We start from the raw sequence: 21,833 nt of genomic DNA on the forward strand, positions 1-21,833 counted from the left end.
AATGGTGAAAATTTAATAAGCGCCCAGCCTCGAATAAGCGCCCACCTTGAATAAGCGCCCACCCTCAAGGTCCAAAAATTTAATAAGCGCCCAGGGCGGTAAATCGAATAAATACGGTAAATGAATGCAGGCAACGTATTCTTACGTTATTCAGAGTGCAAAGAGACTGAAAGGCTTGACTGTTTTTTTTTTACTACAATTTTAACAAGCTACAATCCCATTTTCTTAAGGGTTGAGTCCTTTAAGAGTATTGTTATCATAAGCTAAAGAAAGGTGACGAAGCAAGCTCTAACGAAGCTGAAAATGAGCTAACTCTATCCGTCAGCTGTTTAAACCTGCAACAGCAGATCATAGCAGTTAACAAACTTTTTAATTAAAAACACAAACGAGGGTTTTTATTTACTGTGTATTCTACACCAGAACATACTTTTAAGACTTTTTAATTCACGGACTTGAATTGGTTATTTTTTATTATAATTCGGGATCATATTCCTGCCTTGTAGCTTTGGCTTTCATAAACTTTGTATTTGAAACTTTAAATGTTGCAACAGAATATGAAACTTTTAATGATTGTTAACCGCTTTGATACATCATAAAACAAGCAATTACTTAACTCATTGTCCCTGGCAGCAGGGGATAGAGAGTCATTTCGATTGACGCTTCGCGGCTCTGTGTCGATTTTGCAAACTCTGAGTAAACATAGTTCAGTCGTTTATACTTCAATTAATTATATAAGTTCTACTTCGCTGAGATCAACTGAACAAAGCTTTATACCGCGAACAGTTTATTTTCAAAATTGGGACATGATGTTAAAATGTTTAACAGGCCGTGAAGCAAACAGGTTTGATTTACTGGAAACGTTAAGCGATGAAACGTTTAGGCGTCTACAGACAAATCAATATTCTGCAAAAAATAGAAACAGAGTTCCTCAATCATAATATTTGCTGGTAAAAGAATCCGACAATAGACTTAATCAACACTGATGTTTGCAATGGTCAAAACAAAACCATTTTTTATGTAATGGATAATTTAGATACTGCAATATGCATGGTATAACAGCTTACAACGTACGGATGACAGATTTATTAAGAACTATTCACTCTTTTAGCCGGAAAATATCGAGGGAAAGTTTTTATCATTTTTTCTAAAAATAAAATGGGTTGTGAAATCATTGAGCAGAAATAAAAAGATATAATCAGTGATATTATTAAAATATAGGAATTACATTCATCAGAGTTCCGAGAATGACAATGAAAAACAATACCCTGATCAAAACATGGCGGAATATATTTTTGAATCTAGTAGAGCTAGGAAAACGGAAAGTCATGTGTATATTTGTTAAAATTTTCTTATTTAACACATCTAAGTGTAGCAAGCATCTTAATTTACAATGTGGATTTAACATCCCTGTTTAGCAATAAACTGAGCTGGATCTTAGTTTTGTGACAGAAAAGCAATTAATCCTTGATTGGCATTTGTTTGTAATGATAAGAATTTCCATACACTCCCAAAACGAATTCACTGAAAACCCATTATCATGTTTGTCACCTTGTCCTAAAAGGCCTGTAATGAAAATTTGTATTTGGTTTCTTGGAAACGTTTTAAGCTTACAAAATATTATAAATCTTGATAATCTGACCTAAATTTTCCTTTCCAAGCAAGTTAAAATAAGTAATTTAGTCTTTACTCGAGGTTGTTTAAGTAAACACTTTATACACACAACATTCGCACAGTTTCACTTACGAGTGAAATTCATAACTAAGTATTGTTAACGTTATTATTATCGTCATTATTGTTCGTTGAAAGAGAGGAACATCTGCCCTTTGCTCATCAAAAGAAGGAGAGAGGTTTATTAGCAGTGTTTAACATACAGGGCGCTCAGGTATATCGTCGTGGGACGTTACTTTTTTCTTTTTGTTCTGAAAATCGTCATGCTTGTGTGGAAAGAAATCTTGCTGTTGGCAACGCTTGGTTTTGCCGCAGCAAATCCAGTAAAAGATACAACAAGACCAGGTAGGAAGGGTTTTTTTGTTTGTTTATTATGATAAGCAGTGGCAAAATTTGGTCAGTTGCTGTGTTAAAATTTCTCAATGTTCAAACTACTCTGTAAATGTACAAAATTGTTCCTTGCTGGCTTGTTACTTTAAACATGTTAATCGCTTTCAAGTAATTTACAATGTACATTTCAGCGTTTCAGAATCTGCGATCGAAATTAAGTAGGTTCGATTGTGATCTATGGTTTGCACTGAATTAAGCGTTTTTCGGGGTCAAGTACATGTCAATTTTCTTGTTGTAAAAATAATTCCAGCTTCTCAGTTTTTACTCTTTAACTAAAGTTTTCTTTTTCCTTTTAACGTCCAACTCAACCGTGGAGAAAAAGTATAAATTATAATCGGTTCTAGAATTGATCAGTATGTTTTTTCTCCTGAAGTGTCCATTAAAAACCAAGCCTACATGTCATGAAATTTTAACAAATCGACCTGTCGGCTTTTTTATACACACATCTTTTATAAAATAGGTCAAAATAACTGTCTGGATGGCGTGCAGCTGGGAAACTGACGAAGATCGCACAAGCAAAGTTTATCTGTTTTATTACTTTGTATGCGCGCACAGAGGTCTTCACAGTTGTCCTTGACAAGAATAAGGTCAAGTAAGGCCGATTTGATCATGAAAACCACGGCTAAAACTATCACGCACGTTCATTAGATGGGCCGGTTAAACAATGAACTATTGTTATCTATTGAATGCAAAATTTTAAATATTTCCATTTAACATCATGGTTGCATGAAGAAGAGTAAACTTTCTTTGGATAGAAATGTTGGTTTTTTGGCAGTTATGGTCGTTAATGTCGTATTTCCAGGAAACCCATGTTTTTCGTGGGCGGTGTCCGTGGAAACTGATTCTGAGCATTGGAGGAGACCTTAAATTTGCAGTAATTTATAGTGTCTGACAGTGACATCAGTACTGATAAAAAATAACGAAAGAGTTTTATAAAGAAATCTGGCTTCATTTGTAGAGTCTGCTTCATAGTAACAGACGCGTTGCTACAAGCACCCATAGTTACATGGGCTGTTTGTATAAATTTATCATCACACAACAGTCCACAACAAACGAACTGCGCACGGGCACATCTCGCATATGTGTTGCCGCCAAGCGTCTTCAGCTTGTTTGAAATCCTCTTCTTTCAAGCCAAAACGTAGAAATTTAATTGAAATCTCTGTAAGTCGAATATGCATAGAGAATCAAATAGGCGTTATCCATCGCCCACTCAGAGCTTTGTCACCTCGTAGTTTGGTTGGCAATAGCATTTTTAGTAACTTTTGTTTACAGATATTTTGCACTCTTACAACCTCAAGGCACTGAAGATCGGATTTTTTTTCGCCTTTGTAACCAAAAAAGCACGTTCAACGCTTTTTTCAGTACACAGAGAATAAAGGATAACCCGAATAGGTTCATTTTGTCCGAGAATATTCAGACATCGAATAAAGACTTGGCTGGTAATCTGTTATATTTCGGTATAAGTTATACGGGCTAAGAACTGAAATTAACATACAAGGTAGCTTTAAAATACTTTAAATAACGAGACGAAACAAAAAAGTTTTCTCAAGAGAATAGAGAAAGTTCTCTGCTGAATTTCAGTCCATTGTTGAGGAGGGTTTGTTGTAATATGCCTCTTCATAGGAGAAGATTACAAAGAGGCATATTAGAGATGTTTCGCATAAGACCATTCCATATGCTAATCATCTGCTATTAGAGGATTTAGTAGAATTCCCCAGGAGACCAGTTTTGATTGCAAAGGAACATGCACAAGCCGTTGTTTTTGTTCAAGACAATCATTTTCTTGTCAATTAAAATGAAAGCGTTCTATTTTGGGCAGAAATGCGACGGGCAAAAAAGAATAGCAACAACAACAACAACAACAACAACAACAACTAACGCCTCGGCCATGACTCGCAGTCTTTGATATCGCAGTCTTTGATAAAAAAAATTCTTGCGAACCGTGTATGTATGCGCTCATGCATGTTTCGTGTTACCTCACACAAATATCATCTTTATTTCCGAATTTTTTGTCATATTCCCACAAAACATCTTACGCTTTTTTAGTTCACTCAACTTTACTTTTGCGGGAACTCGGTTTAAATAGAGTCTGAATAGCACAACGTGCCTAGGATAAAGCCATAGGTTTCCAACTGCTAGGTTGTTTTTTTTATCACGACAATTTAACAATCTGCCCAACAAAGTTCTGTTCACGGGTCTCCTGGGTATTTCTGCTAAATCCACTAATAGCGGATCATTAGCATATGAAGTGGGCTTATGCGAAACATCTCTATTACATCAAACGCCTGGCACCTTCCCTCAACAATGGAGTAAAATCCAGCCAAGAACTTTGTCTATTCTCTTGAGTAAACTCTTTTTTGTTTCGTCTCGTTATCTACAGTATTTAAGACCTACGTTGTATGTAAATTTTCCTCGTTTGTTGATGGTATAACTTGTACCGAAATCATATAACAGTTTACTAAGTCGTCATTCGTTGTCTGAATATTCTCGGCACAATGAACCTATCAAGGTTTTCCTTTATTCTCTGTGTACTGAAACTGTCATGAGGTACTGGGTTTTCAAACATAGTTCTTACGTTAATAAGAACAACAGAGAATCAGTCGTGATTTGACTGTTTTCTTATAGATGCCAAAGAAGCGCTGGTAGAAGACGGTAGAGTTTCAGTTAAGAGGGGAGCTGTTACTTCTTCAAAGTACAAATGGCCAACCTCAACTGCAGATGGAAAAACTGTTGTCTTGATTCCTTTCGTGGCGGATAGTGGTATGTGTCAGTCAGTCAGTCAGTCAGTCAGTCAGTCAGTCAGTCAGTCAGTCAGTCAGTCAGTCAGTCAGTCAGTCAGTTAGACAACCAGCCAGCCAGCTAGTCAGTCAGTCAGTCAGTCAGTCAGTCAGTCAGTCAGTCAGTCAGTCAGTCAGTCAGTCAGTCAGGCGGCCAACTGGTTGGTCGGCCGATCAGTCAGCATTTTAAACAAGATATTTTTTGCTACCTTAACAGGTCTAGACTCCAAGGCAGAATCGGAGCTTAAACGTGCCATTCAGGATTTAAACGCAGTAACTTGTGTTAGGTTTCAGCCTTGGAGTGGACAGAACGACTATGTTAGTTTTGAGGCTGGATCAGGGTAGGTGACGAGAAAAAGGTGGGAGGGAAGGGTGAGACTTAACGGGGTTACGCCAGATTCGCCAATATTTTACCCATCTAGGCTTTTAAAACACGTTGTAGCACACTTTTAGTTTTCACGTCTAGTTTTGTACATAAAGCGCGTTATGTAACGAAAATTTATTTTGATATTTTCTTCATTTTCAGTTGCGTATCCAATATTGGGAAGCGAGAAGGAAAGCAAGTCATTTCTCTTGGCAGCGGTTGCGAATTCAAAGGAACAATTTTACACGAGTTAATTCATCTCTTGGGGTTCTATCACGAACACAACAGACCTGACCGAGACAGCTATATACGAATATTTGAGGAAAACATTGCCGAGTGTATGTCATGTTAATTATTTTATCTTTTCTGTAAAGATTAATGGTTATGCACATGTCATTGTTGTATACCGTATTTTCTCGATTAAACGCCGGACCCCGATTATATTAAACGCCGGTCTCGTATAAACGCCGGGTCAAAATTGCTAGTTTTTAAATAAACGCCGGGGGCTTTTGTTTGAGGTCCAGGCGTTTATTTGAGGTCAAGCTAACAAGTCAATATATTCTGTTTGTCACAAATCTCGATTGCAACATAAACTATTTAATCCGTAATAGTGCACCTTTGGGAAATAATCACCTTTGGATACCCAGGGACACTTTTTCGGGGCAGAACGAAGAGAAAAACCGTCACGCCCTCACAAACTACCCCTTGGTCTCGAAGATCGGTAACAATAAATCACCCTGAAAAATTGGCAGAAAATTGCAGTCAGTTAATAAACGCCGGGCCCCGATCAAACGCCGGCTTTAAATAAACGCTGGGTTCACGAAGCCAAGTTTGAAATAAACGCCGGGGGCGATTATTTGAGAAAATACGGTATATGTTTTTCGAAAGGTACAAAACTCAATATTTTTACTCTTCCGCCAATCGACTGTGATGTTCTATGTCTGTGTATGTTGCTTCTATAACGTAACATTAAAACAAAATCGACCTTTTTTGCACGGCAAGCGCACTTAAAGGTGAAACTGATGCAACTCCGGAACAACATTTTAAAACAATGTTGCACACTGGATTTAGAACCACGAAGTGCTTAGCCTGCGAGCAGGCTTTCTATTCGGGGACAACACGAATCTCTATGAAGTGCAAAGTGCTTATTTTATGTTGGCTGCCATGTTTGTGTACCGAAGGTGTACCCGAAAATGGCGGACGTATTACATACAACTCTTAATTGTGAAATATTATTTTGCAAACAACTTCGTCGCGAACAACTTTTTGTCCTAGTGTTTTACTAAGAAGCTTTCCTTTCTGGGTCCTTAATCATTTTCTACAATTTTCCTAATTTGTGTAAAATGAATTTAATTCCAATTAAACCTAGCAAAAAGGTCGGATGCAGCTCTTCCGGATCAATTTAGGTTTCTGGGAAACTGCTCACCTACCCCCTCCCCAAACATAACATTTTGCCCAAAGCGATAAGTAAGGGTTAATGTTAGGTTTGGGGAGGGGTAGGTGAGCAGTTTCCCAGAAACCTAAATTGATCTGCTCTTCCAAGGTGTCACATGAATGACTCGCTACCCTTTCAGCTATATAGAACAAACAACAGAAACATTGAATTAAAAGCTTACGAGAGCTGCTACACTACTGAAAAGACTGTAACTTTACGATCCTGTAAATAAATAAAATAGATAAATAAAATAAATCGCCTTAAGTCACAGTGAGGATTAAAGCTATAAGCTTGTGGGGCCGTGTATTCCCGATCGAATTGGAATTTGAAAGTGTTGGTTTTTGTGGAGGGAAGGAAAACCGGAGACCGGGAGAAAAACGCTCGGAGCAAGGACGAGAACTAACAACAAACTCAACCCACATATGACGCCGAGTCCGGGAATTGAACCAGGGCCACATTGGTGAGAGGCGAGTGCTCTCACCACTGCGCCATCCCTGTAAACCGCTTACAGGTGATGTAATTTATTTCACAGGGGGGAAGGACGAAATCATGAAGAAATATCAACCTGGGGTTATGGACAATTTGGGTTTTTCTTACGATCTCAAGTCCATCATGCAATACGAGAAGACAGCCTTCGCTAAATCAGAAGGCCTGATCACCATGGAAGCGAGGTCAGATCCTAATATGGTGCTTGGTAACCAAAACGCCATGTCAGCCGAAGACATCATGAAGATTAATAAGTTGTACAACTGTCCGGGGAATAACGATTTATGTAAGTCAATAAGATACAAAGCTATGTTTCTGTTTATAGATCTTAATTATCGCTCAACGACGTTTTCTCTCTTTCACAAAGGCAATATCCAGATATCCTTCTTTATTATTTAACAAATTATTACGAGGCCTATAGGCACAAAGAAAATAATAATAATATGATAACAAGGACTTCATTTAAGTGTCACATTTATAAATATTTCGAAATTTAATCTCATTCGAACATAAATAAATAGATAAATAAATGAATAAATAAATGACAATAGAATATAGACTTTAAAATAGAAGAAGTGTAAAATGTTATTAAAAATTTATAGCGGCCTTGCAGCATATGTCACATTTACACTCAGTATCTATTAGGAGTGTGGGAGGCGTGTTGGTCTAACGATTAGCGCGCTCGACTCCGAGTCGAACGGCCCGGGTTCGAGGCCTGGCCGGGGCGCTGCGTTGTGTTCTTGGGCAAGACACTTTACTCTCACAGTGCCTCTCTCCACCCAGGTGTACAAATGGGTACCGGCGAATTTACTGCTGAGGGGTAACCCTGCGATGGACTAGCATCCCATCCAGGGGGGAGTAGCACTACTCCTAGTCGCTTTATGCTACGGAAACCGGGATAAGCTCCGGCTGTATGAGCCTCATGGCTCGGACACAGACTTTACCTTTTTATCTATTAGGAGTGTAAGGTCTTTTTTCCTATACTGTTTTTGAAACACTTTTGAGAAATTTGTCTCTGAACCAATAACATTGTTCGGTTTGAAGTTTTTAGAACTCGTGTGTGTGTTTTAGTTAGCGTTTTAAGGTTTTTCGTGCACTAAGAAATCTGGGTAAAAATACCAGTCGCCATCTTTTCCGTATGGTGGATTAAAAGAGTTCAACATGACCAAAACGTGGGTAATCTTGGAAAAACTGGCAGATAAAAGGGTAGAAGCTTTGTAGCTCATCTTGCTGTGTATTGTTTAGATAAAAACATGGAGGTGACAGTAGAAACTGGTGATGGCTGGTGGGACGGCACTGATTCCTTCTTATACCTCGAGCTGATCGGTGATGGTGGAAAGAGGTCTGGGGAGAGTAGTGTTGCGAAAGGTGGTCACTACGACGACTTTGAATCTGGAAAGTAAGGGAATAAATTATGTATAAATTAATTTAATTTTTTGAGTAAATTATTACTTAAAAACAAAAATAAAGGATGTTGAGTTGAGTGCAAATATCTAACTGCATTTATAAGTGTAACCTCGTACGAAATAGCATTTTTTAGATAAACATTTAGTGCACCCAAAATAGGTCATAAAAACACGTGTAAAGTAAGAGAATTTTTGGCCAAACATCAGCAATGAAAACACTTTTATACCAAAATAAACCTTGATCAACTTTGAATCATTTATTAGTGTCGGTTAATCAGCTTTTTAGCAACCCGGCTGTCGGAAAGGGTTAAAAGGGTTAAGTACAGTCAACTTTTTTTAAAACCGATACTGTCTGGACCGGCTCCAACTGTCCGTCTTAGAGAGGTTTCCGTCTTATAGGAAGTTTACTTACAGTAAAATGACCTAAAAACGACAGGGATGCGACCAACACCAGGTGTCCGTCTTAAAGAGGTGTCCTTCTTATAGAGGTGTATATGGCATTCATAAGTGAAGATCACTTGTCATTAATTTTTTCTCACATTAGGACAGATCATTATCTTGTGGCGTTCAAGGATGTTGGTCCCATTCGACAGCTGAAAGTCAGATTGCAGGAGAACCCAGATGGAAGTTATTTTGATGGGTGGTCGTTTGATCAGGTACAGTGATGCCAGCTCTTTCCAGTTATTTAAACAAAGAACGAAATTCCACAAAGTGTTGATGTAAAATTAACCATGTAAAACGTTTTGTAGCTTGTAGGTATAGCAGACGGTTGATACACTTTTTATAACGATAATGTTCAGTTAGGAAGAGAATGGCGACCCGGTTTGGAAGAAAATTATGTCACCTGATTCAGAAAAGGTAGTCCAATTGTTTGGGCTATGTTTAGCCATGTTTACTTTGAAACTCGTCTTTTAATAATCTTTAACCTATTTGCAACATGCAATGTACAATCTGCAACAGGCAACAGGAAACATGCAACCTGCAACCTGTCCTGGGGGGGGGGGTACTCTATATATTTTTGGGTGGAGGTGTGCCGCTGGGACTTCGAAACCCTTACCCTATACCAGACCCTGTTCAGTTGATTTCGCAACCCTTTACTAGACTATAGCTAAACACCGGAAATCGCTACCCTATCCCAGACTTGCCATTTTAAGAACTGTGTCACTATTTTTGTTTTAAATGAAAAACCATCTGTCAACAACGTTGCCGCGATGATTTTTTACGTTTAAGAAGGTCTCTTCCCTTTCCGAGTTTCTATTCCTATTCTGGACTTAATTCCTCATACTACTGATCAGTTTTCCGGCAAATGATCCCCTATTTTAGACCAAAACTCACTGATTTCTATACCCTATCCCAGACTAAGCTGCTTGAAAACCATACCCTCCACAGCGGCACATACCTATATAGCTCATGTATGGGAGTGCCCCCCCCCCCCGGCAACCTGTACCCGGCGATATGCTAACTATAGCCTGCAGAATATACCTGCAGGTTCAACACATGCTACGAGCAACAGTTTAGAGTGCAAAATATCCATCAAGGGAACCGATGCAACGTATTTTGATAAGTAGCTCGAACAATTCGTCTCTGGTCCCCATCTCATGTACCATATCAAAATGTACTCACGGTAAAGAGAGGTTCTGTGACAGTCAAGTGTCTTGTCACAATCCACACGGCACCAGTAGTGTAGCAGCTCTCGTCAGCTTGTAATTCTACTGGTCCTCAAGTGTAGCAGTTGCTATTGTTTTTGGGGCTTGGGACATTGCTTCTCTTTTTTGTTCTATTGTATTCTCGAAGGGTAGCGAGCCATTCATGTGCCACCTTGCGAGAGCTGCTGTCCGACCCTCTAAGGCGCTCCTCAATTCGGACACCAAAAGGGCAGAGAAGAGTCTCCGTATTATAAAGGTGTCCGTATTACAGAGGCAGAGATTATATGAACTTTTGTCTCTTTCGGTTCAGGTGGACTGTTTATAATAGGGATGGGGCTTTAAGGAGAGGTTCGACTGTAATATCATGTGTTTCTTTTGCAATTTTTTTTCAGATCACTATCAAGAAGGATGGCCAAACGTACACGTTCGGTGGAAGAGACCTCTATGCTGGGGACAGTGTTACTGTTAATGCTTCATAAATGTGGCAAGGTCACGGTCCATCGGCACCACTTCTTTACCTCGAGGATTAATATATGTTGTTCGTTGTAAGCGTTAGTTGGGTAAAGAAATTATTGCAAATGTATATGGAGTAGAAAATGAGAAAGCAATAAAAAAGATTCACTGAGCACTTCATTGACACCCCATATCGTATGTCTCACTTGATTCTGAAGATGACTTCCGCTCTGGTTGTCCAAGCGTCAATTACCAACAAAACCAGTAGGACTCCCACACAGACGATTATTAACATTGAAAACATGGAAAAGAAGGACAGGGTCCCAAAGAGTGTAGCCCGGGGAAAGGAAGGAAAATCCCGCTGGGAACCTCTTCTCCATGCCCAAACGCCTGTTTTTGTAGCTTCTTTCAACTAAAATTCAACATGGCTAAAAGTACCTTGTTTCCAAATGTCTGAAAAGAAAGAAAACGTGCAGATTTGCGTTTGTCATGTCGTTATTACAGATTGGTATTCAGTTCGTGCATTAGCTCTCTTCTTCTACCCTTCTACCTTTCGGTCTTGTCGTATGCAAATTTGTGCTTTTTTCCGACAACCTCTTTTCCTTTTCTTTTAAGTGGTCATTCACAAGGGTTTCATTCACAAACTCCAAAGTTAGAAGCACCTTGAACAGCATAATAAACAGTGCCACATAAAAGTGCTGCTCAATAGTTTACTTTTGAATCGTCACACACTAGTTACAGGGTTTCATCTACTAAGGGATGAACCATTTTTTTTGGAGGGGGGGGGGGGATGAAAAATATTGAAAAAATTGTTTGCAGGGCCTGGAAAGACAAAATAAATTGTTTGCAAACACGATATGTATAAAAAAATAGTAAGAATTTCGAAAAAAATTGTTTGCAGAGGTGCATAAACTAAAAAAAAAAATTTGCAAAGGAAAATTTTTCATCCCCTTCCCAAGAAAATAATGGTCCGTCCCTAACTCGAGCGTTAGAAGCACCTTGTTAACCAGGCGGGGCCTCGGCCCGGTTCATAATCTACCCGGCATTTTTTTGTCGTTCCGGACGGGTATAAATCCCATTTTTCCAGCTCAGATTTTGCCCAAATCCCGTTACCAAGCCTATTGTCTTTCCAAATTTTCCAAATCCCAGTCCCAGTTCTATTCAGTTTTTCTGTCTGATTCCCATTCCCAGTGACCAAATCCCAGTCTCAGTGACCCAAATTTCATTTTCCAAAACAATATTTGTCCAAATCCTAGTTCTCATTTTACCCCTTCAGGCGCCTCTTTAATAGAACGACATTGTAAAGCAGAATAAATAGTGGCAACAGAAAATAATTCCAAAGAGCTTTCAGTTCCACATACTCAGAAGTTAAAACCATATTACACCAGTCAATGTTTGGCAGCGAGGTGAGAGAGTAATTCACCTTCAGCAGTCAAACTTAATTTGCACTTTCAAGTTTTGTGCCAACATTCAATTCTTTCTAAGTCTGTGAATGAAATATATAAGTTACTACTGTGTCAAAAATACTTTTCCTTGAGTGACGTTAGCGTCTTTCTTGTTTCTTTTTGTTCTTTACTATGTTAATGTTCAAATATCTCTTTATAGAGTGTAACCGATCTGAAGGAAAGTCGAAGAACTGCTTGAACGAAGGAAGATGCCAAAAACGCACCTATAATGATGGAAGGACAAGACTGGTCTGCCGTTGCCAAGTATTTTCGGCCCACCATGGTTATCGAGGCGATAGGTGCGAACATCGTTTGTATGTTCGAGAAGTCGGAGGGTGAAACATGACGTCGATTAAATAAAAGTGGTTAAAATGAAAATGATAGTTGTTTTATAGTTAGTAGAGGGGACTATGGTTCTATATTATATCTGTGGGCATTATTGCCTGTTAAGGTGAGGTGTACGTAAAATCTAGATCAAAATAAAATGCAGGGGCGTAGCTAGCCCTTAGGCCCGTTAGACGGGGCCTACAAATTTTACGGCCTACTCGTATTTTTAAAATTCACAATAGAAGAAAATTAAAGCTGATGCACTTTCAAGATAAAATAGAAAGCAATTTTCTTAGCATCATACATCTCGCAGCTACCCTTTCCTAGTGGGATCAAGGCTCATCAAGCAAGTGCAAACTTTGGAGCCTTCTGGGTTACAATAGCCAGGTGATAGGCAAACGCACAACGGCATGTGCTGTTAAATAAACTGCGTTTTTTTATGAACAAGCGAAAATTGGCGCAATTCCTTGTTATGAAATGTTAGAATTTAGAAGCTGTCGAAATAGACACAGAATCACCCAAACGTCGTCGGAAGAAGGAAGTTTTTCCTTGGGTCTTGATCTCAAAACCTTCCTCAGTGGACCTCCCCCCCCACCACCGCCAACCCCTCAAAAAGCGGATGGCCAGACCCTTAACTCTTCAAAAAGCTGGTTACGCCGCTGAAATAAGAGTCGAACATGACTGAAGAAAGTTCAATGATCTCTGTCTCTGATTTTGATCGATAATTGTCAAGCTCTCAAAGTCAGTAGACTTACATCACATACATGTATAAGGTAGTTCTTTCCTGCGAATGGGTAAAAAAAATGGAATTCAATGGAGTGAACCGTGGAGGCAAACACATTTGTAATGAAATTCTTGTCGAGTAAACATAATTTTAGTGGATTGCTTTGGGGGTGAGGTATTTTAAATGGACTTCTTTAGGGTAAAGATATTTTTTCACGGATTTTTAAGGGTAAAAAGAATGAAAGAAAAGTCCTCAGCAGGGGGCAGGGGTGCGTAAGATAACGTGCTTTTCTCGTTATGTTTCGATATCAGCTTGTTTTTCTCGTTTTCTTTGTCGAAAAAGCAGATCAAAACACTAACTTACCACTACAAGTGAAACTAGTACCCAGTCTTTTTTTACATTTCGTTCCGGATACCGCGGAGGCGATCCCACTCGAATATGTGCAAATCACCTATAGAAAGTGTCCCCACCCCCCTCGGGTGGTGGGTACTCCAGTCTCAGTGTCCAAGTTTTATTTTCCCAATGTAATGCAAAATAAATTTATTTGCTGACCCCTTACCCCGTGTTTTCATGAGAGGTGTTTACCTGGGCGAAGTCAAAATTTCAATCGTGTAAACGCCTTAGTAAACCTCAGTAAATGTTGGCATAATCAGAAGTAAGCCAACCCAGGTTTGTCGACTGATGAACGCCTCATCAGGCATGGTTTAGCTCAGTAACCAACGGTAACCGAGGAAAAGCAGACGGGTGTCGAGACATCTTGGTGGCAAATGATCACAAGCTCAGTGAAAAGAAAAGGGCAAAAGAGGTAAAATCGACGACAGTGAAAGTTCCTCCTCGAAAAGGGGGTTTCAAAAAGGGCAACTTTTCATATTTAAGCAAAGATCAATTTAAGAGTGAAAATATCACAAGGGCCAAAAATCTTCATTTTGAGTGCCTCATGTGGCACTTTCTTATTCGATTCTTTTGGACTTGGAGTGAACATAAGGCTGAATTTTCATGGTGGCACTTTCCGACAAAGGCCCAAAATGTAAATTTCAAGGTTCAAACTGGCAGGTTTTGCTGGTTCTGGAACCTTAATCTTTGTGGTGGCATTTCGTCACAAGGGCCAAAAATCTTCATTTTGAGTGCTTCATGTGGCACTTTCTTATTCCATTGAGTTCCCCATGTCGGGGAACTCATTTGATTTTTTTGGACCTGGAGTGACCAGTAGGTTGAATCCACCTAGTGAAATTTTACGAAAAAGCCCCAAAATGTAAATTTTAAGTTCAAGTTGGCAGTTTTTGTTGGACCTGGACTGACCTTAAGGCCCAATCCATGTGGTAGTATTTTCCAACAAAACCCAAACTGGCAGTTTTTGGTGGATCTGGAGTGACAATAAGCCTTAATCTACGTGGTCGCATTTCCTCACTAGGGCCAAATATCTTCATTTGAGTTCCCCATGTAAGGAAATCCATTTGATTGTTTTGGATCTGGAGTGACTATCAGGTTGAATCCTGATGGTGACATTTTCCCACAATGGCCCATCTTTTACATTTTAAGCATGAGCTATAGGATAAGTGGAATTCGTCTAAATATAAAGCCAATAACTTACCACTTAAGTCTTCGTCTTCTTTCGTTGTTTGAATTAGTTCACAACACATGGGTAACCAAGCATTTATTGAACCGAGAAGTCCTGGATGCTAACTAATTTGCAATTGCAGTGCCCGTGCCCACTCCCCGAAACGAAAACCATTTCCTTCGGGGGTAGGTATGCCTACAGCTAGGCTGATTTTCATTTGGTACTATGCGTATAATACCATGGGTAGGAAAATAATCCCTTCGATCGTGTGAAGCTCGTAAGATCCAAAGGTGGCCATCACCTTATAAGGAAGGTAAAGGTGGCCCACCTGGGGGGTCTCCAAAGGAGACCACTTCTCGGTTCAACAAAAGTTTGGTTACCCATGTGTTTTAAAATTAATTCGAACAACGAAAGAAAAAAGATGACTTTAGTGGTTAGTTATAGACGAACTCCACTTATCCTATAGCTCATGCCTAATCTGTGTTGTGGCATTTCATCAAAATGGCCAAAAATCTTCATTTTGAGTTTCTCGTGTGGTGGAACTCACTCGATTCTTTTGGACCTGGAGTGACCATTACGCTGAATCCACGTAGCTGCATTTTCCCCAAAAGACTCAAAATGTACATTTAAAGTTTCAAACTGGCAGTTTTTGGTGGATCTGGAGTGAAAATAAGGCTTAATTTATTTTGTGGCATTTCATCACAAGGTCCAAAAATCTTCATATTGAGTTGCTTTATTTGTCATTGGCAATTGTAATTGCTTAGGTGTTAGTCTAAGATACTCAATTGAACTTAACTTTGCACTTTTTAAAAATAGAAATCGTCGTTCAAGATTTGTGCTACAACTGGGAATATACTCGTTCGATGGATCAAAAGACGTTTATCCTGGAGACACTATTTACACGAATGCGTCCTTAGACATGCAGTGATAATATGATATGTGAGACTAGATTGTAGTAGTGGGTAGGCTAATGGGCAAAAAGTTGTCTGACATATGGCCGAGAGTAGGTTTAGAATATTTCGATTGTGCGATGATCATTTGTGTCACCGAATTGCGAGTAATTGCGCTTTAGTTTCAGCGATATGTATTGCACAATGCGTTACCAACAATAAATAAAGCCGGAAAATGCATTCAAATTTTATTTTTTAATTTGGTTTTTATTGATAATGTAAGTACGAGGGGCGAGAAGAAGCAGAGAAGCAGTGTTTGTTTAACACCCTCACATGACAATGATTTTTATTTGCAAATAATTACCAATCAACTAATCGTTTCAAAAAAGTCAATAATTGCGTTGGACTGGGAATAGAACTAAGCATCATCACAAGCGGCTATCCAAATTGGAAATGGTCAAGTTAAGTGCAGTTTGTCGTTGCATTGGCCGCGGGAAATCCGGCGCCACATTTGCCTTGAAATAATGGCATCGATTTGTATTGAACAATTAACAGTAAGTGCCTCACTGCTCACTCAGTGATAATTTTGGGTATCTCCAACTAACTTCGTTAGTCCTTCAGTTCCTAAGGCCTTTACAAAGTTCCACTGGCGATAAACTAAGTTAACGCCGGTTTCATTGTCACTGCCCTGTATTCTTGTGTATCCCTTACCAAAAATACTATGCTCCAGAATATGTTATTATACGACAAATGACACTACAAATTTCACGACGTTACCTTGTAAGCTGGAAAAAAATATGACCCCATAAACAGGAATAAAACAAAGACGAAATAAAACAAACTAAAATGCTAATTAGAAATTGAAGTTTTGGGGTAGTGCTGAAAAAGGAGTTCTATAAACAGCATGTTAAAAAAGTAACTAGAAGACGGCTAGTTTACGTAATACAAAATTGAGGATAAAATGGGCCACAGAATGGGACCATGAAAATCACATTAATTGAATTTCTTAAACTTGTGTTGTATCAATGATAGGATATAAAGTTTCGTGACCACCATTTGTAGCAAGATTAACTTCGAATTCTGCTCTTTTATGAAATTCGTGAAAATTAAAACAGATGAACACAGGAGATAATTAGAAAACAGTGATTACGAATGCTTAAACAAATTCCATAAAGGAAATCTATTTTCCTCTCAACAGGTAATTTTGAAGGCATATCATCGGTACCAAAGCTGTCTCAAATCAAACTCAGTCGTCCAAAAAAACATTACTCCCTCTTGTTTTTTCGACTCTCATGCTTCTCGGTACTGGGTGCTGATGAAACATGCTTCCCCGGATATTTCCCATATACATGCCGTATGTGTTTATTTTTAAAAATCCCATAAAGGCAACTATTTCTCGTCAAGAACAGCTAAGCAAGGTATTTTTCGTTCATGATATTAAGTCAACCAAAGTTGGACATTGTCTTTTTTGGCCCAGCCCACCGTCGTTACAGACACACCCACCACTTTTCAACAACTTGTGACCATTGTTCTCATATGACTCCGAAAATTCCATTTATAGTCAATCTACTCTTCTTACAACAGGCTACGTAAATATTTTATAACTTTATGGGGGTGGGTCCGTCTTAATAAGTAACAAGGGAAAACGAAAGATTATTGGTTTTCTTTTATAATAATCACGTAACGCAGGCAAGCAAAAATGCATTATCTTATTCGTTTGTTATCTATAATTTATTTGCCGGGCGATAAATGCTGGTCAAAATATCATTAGACAGAGCAGTTGTCTCGCAAGTATCCGAGAGACACAAGCTGAGAAACAAAACGAGCTACGAGAGAAGACCTTTTCAACGATGAAGACTGCCTTGCTCCTGTGCTTTATTGTTTGGATGGTTTGCATAGCTGATGCAGGTTAGTTCTTGGTTTCATGTTCTTCATGAAACACCGCAATTTTGTCTTTTGTAGTCTGTTTTTGGTTTTTGTTTTATTCTGATTCTCTCTTTCACCCCCCCCCCCCCTGCACCCCCCTTGTCGATGTTGTAAAATCTGTTCATGGTTTCGTTTTTCTTTGAAGAGGTCGATAGTTTTATTAAATAACGTCTTATCAAGTAATTCCTTAATATTGCATTGCGCTTCCTTTCTATGCAGAATTTAACGTGTAAATAGCGCGCGCACATAATTTAAATGGTGGCTTTTTCTACACGGCTTGGCTTGCACGAGAGACAAATCGTTGTTTTATCGCAAACAAGTGCTTTCTATAAAATTAATATAGAACAATTTCTATGCCAAAGAATGAATTATTACCGGAAATGTATGCTTAGCCAGTACTCGTGAAAAAGAAGGCTGTGGCCTCGAGAACACTGTCAGCGTGCTTGGAACATATCTAATCACTGTCGATTAAAAGTCTGTGCCTTCATCATGAAACATACGTTAGCCCTATTCAGAATGGGCTTTTTTGGATCTTTTCGGGGAGGGGGTGGGGATATACGTCACGTGGGATGATGACGCCACATTACGTGACAATTACATCATGATTTAAAAACAGCCGCCATCTTGAATCCGCCATCTTGGATTTCAAAAATTTTCTAAAACGTCAAAAAACTGCCCAAAATTACTGAAAAGTACCCAAAATCATTAAAACGGTTCAGAAGACACCTAAAACGGGAAAAAATAATTGCATTAAAGTTAATTTTCATTAATAGAAACACAAAAATTACAAATTTGGGAAAAACTGTCTGTCAAAATGCCGTTGCCTTGGTAACGTTAAGTTCCCGATACATCAACCGATCCTTCTAAATTATTCCCAGATAAATTTAAGTAAAACTCGCAAAGTTTGGAGTTTGTTAAATTATCAGCGCGGGCACTTTCCGCCCCCCCTCCTCCTCCTCCCCCCCCCCCCACGGTCTGGATAGGGTTAAATTATTGAGTTTCATGATTCGATGCAGTACATCTTCTGTTGTATATTTCACGCATTGCTTTCAGCCTAATTTTTTGCCCTCACGAGATAAACCCCTTGAATCTATGGACAGCTTTATTTCAATGGAATCATCTTAAGTAATACATCATCACTTCCATTGCATTTCTTTTTCAGTCTTCTGGTCCGTAGTTGAAGATACCGAAGAGTATCGAGCGAGAAGTAAGGAAATTATTGTTAGATGTTCATTTAAACACATAAACAATATCATTATTTTCAACTAGCGATGGATTGTAGGCTTTATTCGCTTGGTTTCTTATAATTTGAATTACCACTTGTGTGGGTTATTTTACTAATCGCCATGCATTACATTGTGTATGGCTATTAAGGTCGCTCAGGACACTTGAAATCATTATTTATGTTTGTTTTAAAAGAGTATGCACGAGCTGCAACGAGTGAAGCCGACAACAAACGAAATATATATTCGTGAGAACATAGTTCATCGTATAAGTAATTTCACGTTATTGTTCTCAGCTTTATGTCCCGTCCGCTGGAACATAGCGAATTATCATTATTAGATTGGCAGCTTTGAATATATCACACGTTGTTTATCACTAGGTTATATAGTCTTTTAATTTGGTGTACTATTCTAGCTGAAAACGGGGACACAAAATCGCACTATCTGCTGTTAAACTTTGAAGGGCTTGTAACATCACAGTAGACGGTCATCTCTCAGTAAAACGGCAATCATGAGGTAATTCCATCATCCTCTAATATCCTTGATAAATTTTAGCGGAATCGATGTTCAAAATTCAGCGAATTAAAGCTTTACAAGATAACACCCCCTCAAGAAATTTGGCCAATAAATTTATTATACCTTATAAATGTGCAAGAGTCCCCCGCGACTTAACTGGAAGCTACTGGAGATGTTCGAACACAAATTCTTTGCATTTAAATACACGATTTGGTCCTTTTCGTGACTATTTGCGGCTGGAAATTTGTTCCAGCGTTTCTTCGGAAGCTATTTTTTTTAATAGCGTCAAATATAAGAACGTCAAGAAAATAACTCACTGTCAAGTGGGATTTAGTGACTAACATATATCTACAATCCACTGAACGACAGTGATTGTTTTCCTTTCACTCCTGAAATCCAAAATCAAGAAAAATCCCTTATTTCATTTTGTAAAATACTAAAAGCAAGCAGTGCCAAAAGAAGTTATCGCCGAACAGCTGTAAGTTGAATGGTCACACATAAAATTTTTATCCACAAACTCAAAAGTAACCACATAATAAACAGTGCTGTTTCACATGAAATAACTTCTAAATAGCTTTCTTTTAAGTGGTCATTCACAAGGGTTCATCCACAAACTCCAAAGTAAGAAGCACCTTCAACAGCATAATAAACAGTGCAACAACGACAACAACGACATCCTCTTTATTTCCTTATCATTAAATTACAGAATTATTATATAAAAATATATTGCTAAAGATAAGAGGTTCTGGCAACCCGAAAGCCACATGAAAGTGCTGCTCAATTGTTTTCATTTGAATGGTCACACACTAGCTATAGGGTTTCATCTGCAAACTTGAACGTTAGAAGCAGCTTGTTAAGGGGGCGGGGCCTGGGCCCGGTTCATAATCTACCCAGCGTTTTTTTGTCGTTAAATCGTTCCAGACGGGTATAAATCCCATTTTTCCAGCCCAGATTTTGCCCAAATCCCATTACCAAGCCTATCGTCTTCCCAAAGTTTCAAAATCCCAGTCCTAGTTCTATTGTTTTTCTGTCTGATTCCCATTCCCAGTGACCAAATCCCAGTCCCAGTGACCCAAATTCCATTTTCCAAAATAATATTTGTCCAAATCCCAGTTCCAATTTTACCCCTTCAGGCGCCTCTTAGAACAACATTGTATAGCAGAAGAGATAGTGGCAACAGAAAATATATAATGCCAAAGAGCTTTCAGTTCCACATACTGAGAAGTTAAAACCATATTACACCAGTCAATGTTTGGCAGCGAGGTGAGAGAGTAATTCACCTTCAGCAGTCAAACTTAATTTGCACTTTCAAATGTTGTGCCAGCATTCAATTCTTTCTAAGTATGTGAATTAAATATATAAGTTACTACAGAGTCAAAAATAGTTTTTCTTGAGTGAGTTGTGCGTCTTTCTTGTTTCTTTTTGTTTTTTACTATGTTTACGTTCAAATATCTTATGTTAGGGTGTAAACGATCTGAAAGAGAGTCCAAGGACTGTCTGAATGGAGGAAGATGCCAAAAACGCATCTATAATGATGGAAGGACAAGACTGGTCTGCCTTTGCCAAGTATTTTCGTTCAGCCATGGTTATCGAGGCGATAGATGCGAACATCGTTTGTATGTTCGAGAAGTCAACTGAAACATGACGTCGATTAAATAAAAGTTGTTAAAATAAAAATGATGGTTCTTTTATAGTTAGTAGAGGGAACTATGGTTCTATATTATATCTGTGGACATTATTGCCTGTTAAGGTCCTGACATGAGGTGTACGTAAAATCTAGATCAAAATAAAATGCAGGGGCGTAGGTAGCCCATAGACCCGTAAGCCCGGGCCTACAAATGTTTCGGCCTACTCGTATTTTTAAAATGTACAATAGTAAAAAATTCAAGCTGTTGCACTTTCAAGATAAAATAGAAAGCAATTTTCTTAGCATCGTACATCTTGCAGCTACCCATTCCTAGTGAGATCAAGGCTCATCAACTTGAGCAAGTGCAAACTATGGAGCCGTCTGGGTTACAATAACAATAGCCAGGTGACAGGCAAACGCACAACGGCACGTGCTGTTAAATAAACTGCGTTTTTTTTATGAACAAGCGAAAATTGGCGCAATTCCTTATTATGAAATGTTAGAATTTAGAAGCTGTCGAAATAGACACAGAATCACCCAAAAGTCGTCGGAAGAAGGAAGTATTTCCTTGGGTTTTGATCTCAAAACCTTCCCCGGTGGACCTCCCCCCTACTCCCGCCAACCTCTTAAAAAGCGGATGGCCAGGCGTTCAACTCTTCAAAAAGCTGGCTACGCCCCTGAAATAAGAATCGACAATGACTGAAGAAAGTTCAATGATCTCTGTCTCTGATTTTGATCGATAATTGTCAAGCTCTCAAAGTCAGTAGACTTACATCACATACATGAGGGTCTCAATGGGGTGGTGGCTTTTACGGCTAACGGTAAAATTTTTGGCTTTTTTACGGCTAACGGTTAATTTATTTCCATTACGGTTAACAGAAGTTAGAAATTAATTGCTATTGTTTTTTAGAAGTTTAATATTAATTTCCATTGTTGTAAAACATACTTAAAGCCGGTCTTTGGACCATTTTG

At 38.8% G+C, this 21,833-nt stretch overlaps 1 protein-coding gene and 1 long non-coding RNA gene across 2 annotated transcripts; both read left to right on the forward strand.

Annotated features, from left to right (window-relative positions):
- The first annotated feature begins 1,931 nt into the window (after positions 1-1,931).
- Positions 1,932-10,703, forward strand: LOC144632534 (hatching enzyme 1.2-like). The gene is made up of 8 exons (XM_078491201.1): positions 1,932-2,013; positions 4,684-4,818; positions 5,053-5,176; positions 5,362-5,537; positions 7,167-7,406; positions 8,366-8,519; positions 9,071-9,182; positions 10,565-10,703. The coding sequence occupies exons 1-8, from the start codon at positions 1,932-1,934 to the stop codon at positions 10,649-10,651; spliced, it is 1,110 nt and encodes a 369-aa protein (XP_078347327.1). The 3' UTR covers positions 10,652-10,703.
- A 6,473-nt stretch (positions 10,704-17,176) lies between these two features.
- LOC144631893 (uncharacterized) lies at positions 17,177-21,276 on the forward strand. Its single transcript, XR_013566808.1, has 3 exons — positions 17,177-17,477; positions 18,658-18,702; positions 20,697-21,276. It is a non-coding gene; the product is annotated as an uncharacterized LOC144631893 (long non-coding RNA).
- The last annotated feature ends 557 nt before the right edge of the window (positions 21,277-21,833 follow it).

Source organism: Oculina patagonica, chromosome 12, assembly GCF_052425735.1.
Source record: "Oculina patagonica isolate OP01 chromosome 12, crgOcupat, whole genome shotgun sequence".
Taxonomy (NCBI): domain Eukaryota; kingdom Metazoa; phylum Cnidaria; class Anthozoa; order Scleractinia; family Oculinidae; genus Oculina; species Oculina patagonica.

Bases quoted from the DNA above. Each gene is read 5' to 3' on its own strand.
- LOC144632534 (XM_078491201.1), top strand. From the start codon at position 1,932: ATGCTTGTGTGGAAAGAAATCTTGCTGTTGGCAACGCTTGGTTTTGCC. The intron at 2,014-4,683 runs GTAGGAAGGGTT...GTTTTCTTATAG, and splicing joins AAAAGATACAACAAGACCAG to ATGCCAAAGAAGCGCTGGTA. The intron at 9,183-10,564 runs GTACAGTGATGC...ATTTTTTTTCAG, and splicing joins ATGGGTGGTCGTTTGATCAG to ATCACTATCAAGAAGGATGG.